Genomic DNA, 2,759 nt, shown 5'->3' on the forward strand with positions numbered 1-2,759 from the left:
ATTATAATAGACAACACTTTTTAAAGTATTGTCGATGTTAACAAAAAGTATTATCGATGTTAACAAAGACAACGATTTTTCTGCGTTGTCTTTAAGACCCCTCTTTTACAACAGTGACTTTTACAACGCTTTTTCTGCAGATAGACAACGCATAAAAAGTATTGTGTATTAGCTTTTTTCTAGTAGTGGGTCTGGCCTTCTCTACCTGAGTTGGAGAGAGGGACATTACTATTACACCCCCTCTATGATTAGTGTTTTTATAGGACTTCGCCCCTCCCAATGCACTTTTCTGTGCTATCCACCTAGGGATCTACCCTTTGGAGACCCCTACTCCCACATTACTTTAGATACCATGCATACATACTTCTATCAGGAGGACCGAGCTCTTGGTACTGTTCTGTTTCCATCTGGCAGACTTACACTACTAGAAAAATGCTACTTAGCGGCAGTTATTTAGCGGCGGTTTTTCAAACCGCCGCTATTTTTTGTATTTCCCGGCGGTTTACATTAACCGTCGCTATTTTCTGTGTTTTCCGGCGGTTTATATTAACCGCCAAAAAATGAATTATTTAGCGACGGTTTAAATTTTGATTTGCGGCGGTTTAATGATTTGAGGCGGCTTAAAATTTAATTCGCGGCAGTTTTAAAATTTTCGCTGGGATTTTTTTTTTTTGCGGCGGTTTTGATTCAATTAGCGGCGGTTTATAAAATCCAAAAATTTACGCGGCGCGATTTCTCTTAAGCGGTCAAGATCTCACGGCAAAAGTTTCTTTAGGTTTTTATTTAGCGGTGTGCACACAGCGCCTCACGCCGACATTTTTACCTCTTGGCCTTGGTCGCTACCGGCGCACACAGCGCCTCTTCCTCTTGCTCTCTAACGGCGCACACTACGCCTTGACCTCCAAAACCTAACCAAAAAATCCTGTTTCTTTACCCTCTGCGACCTCTTCGGCGATGTTACAGAGCAAATCATTTGCGAAGAAAACGAAGCAAGGCCGCGTGATCAAGGTTCCCTTTCCTTCCCCAAACCCTAGTTCTACTCCTCTTTCTCTTCTTTTTTTTTTTCTTATGTTTCCGTTGCTCAAGTGGTGAGGGAACACTAGTTGAGGGATGACAGGTTCAAGTGTGGGAGTAGCTGGATCAAGTGTTAAGGAGAGGGTTGAAAAATTGGAATCAGCTAAAGCAGATGTCTTTTTCAGAATAAATTGGGTGAGTAGGGACTTGGCTTTTGATGAACGTTCACTGCATTAACTGTGATTACAGGTTCACGAGCATTTGTTGTAATCTAATCGCAGACCCCATGTGGGAAGAGCCCCCTCCAATGGTGATATTATGGAGCATGAATGATCTTTCAAGGCTAGCACTAGGGAGGTCTGAAAATGAAGCAAAGGAACAAGGGAAAGTTGATATTTCACAATCAAGGTATGACCATTTGTAATGTTTGCTCTATCATCACCTCAAGTTCTCTCTCTGTCGTGTTGTTGATATGTATAAATAATAGGACTCTTACATGGCTCTTCCACCATCTCAAAGACATGGAGGAATCAATCAACTCGTCTGTGAGCAGCCTACCCTGCAGCTCAGAAGTGAGTGGATGGACCATGTACTTGGAGGACTTCATGGCAGCAGAGGAGAAATCTCAGGTTGTGAGTTGCTCTTCCATCATCTCTGATGCTGCTCCAGCTTCATCAACAGTAGTCGATGTATCAGGAGAAAGCAGAAAACTGAGACTAAAGAGGGAGAAGGAGGATGATTCTTTGCAAGATACTGCTTCCTCATCGTTTAACAATCCCAGTCCCAAGGTTATATAAAACCTTTATTTATATTTAGTTAAAATCCAACTTACTTTAGGATTATGTATTCATTTTAATTTTCAAACAGGTTGCTGAAAATGATCACAGCCTTGAGGGGGGCATACCTAAGGTATTATTTTTCAGCTATCAATTAATCCATAATATGTTTTGCTAAATTTGTTTTTAATAAATGAGTGTTGCATTTCATGTCATGACTCATGAGTGAGCAAGAACTGAAAGAAGCTGAAGCTGAATCCAATTTTATTGAGGGAACTGAAGGATGTCTGGTGCTGAAGAATACTTGTTTAGTTCCTTTGTCCAGGCCTTTGATCTGGATGATTAACAGTCATGGGAGCTCTTCAATTAGTTGAAAAGGATTCTATCAAAATTGTGCTGAAAATGATTTACATGTATAAAAGAAATTCAATATGTCTTTTCCAAAATACTATGCATGTATATATTCATGGAGATGTGCATCTTGAATTGTTCTTAATTAATTCCTACGTGGTTTTGGTTTTTGTAGGTAATAGCAGGCTATCTATTAGAGGAAGAGATAAGTGAACTGAGCGAGATATTCAAGAGTATGGACTCTGACAATAGCGGATCGATAACACTAGAAGAACTGAGGAAAGGTCTTGCCGATCAAGGATCAAAGCTCTCAGAGAGAGAACTCACATTGTTGATGGAAGGTGTAAGCTGTACAAAGTGAAGCGCTCGATGTAGCTAATTCAACAGGTGGAATTCATTTCTGACCTTTGTTATTGGTTACTCTATGTGTGTCAAAATTTTGATTTTTTTTTCTATGACATCATTGATCTTCTTCTTGTACTGTTCTCAGTTGGGCATCTACTTTGTGATAGGTTTATTTAATATCAACTATGGAACTATAGGCAACATTAGTATAGGCATATGTTGATCAATCTGCTATATTGATCTCCTTGGTCATTTCACCTATATGGATCTCCT

General features: G+C 39.8%; 1 protein-coding gene across 1 annotated transcript; it reads left to right on the forward strand.

Annotated features, from left to right (window-relative positions):
• The first annotated feature begins 1,231 nt into the window (after positions 1–1,231).
• LOC141812432 (uncharacterized) lies at positions 1,232–1,968 on the forward strand. Its single transcript, XM_074700424.1, has 3 exons — positions 1,232–1,422; positions 1,532–1,802; positions 1,882–1,968. The coding sequence occupies exons 1-3, from the start codon at positions 1,232–1,234 to the stop codon at positions 1,966–1,968; spliced, it is 549 nt and encodes a 182-aa protein (XP_074556525.1).
• Positions 1,969–2,759: the final 791 nt, after the last annotated feature.

Source organism: Curcuma longa, chromosome 19 (assembly GCF_044706935.1).
Source record: "Curcuma longa cultivar G26 ecotype Majalengka, Jawa Barat chromosome 19, ITB_CL_G26_1.1, whole genome shotgun sequence".
Classification (NCBI taxonomy): Eukaryota; Viridiplantae; Streptophyta; class Magnoliopsida; order Zingiberales; family Zingiberaceae; genus Curcuma; species Curcuma longa.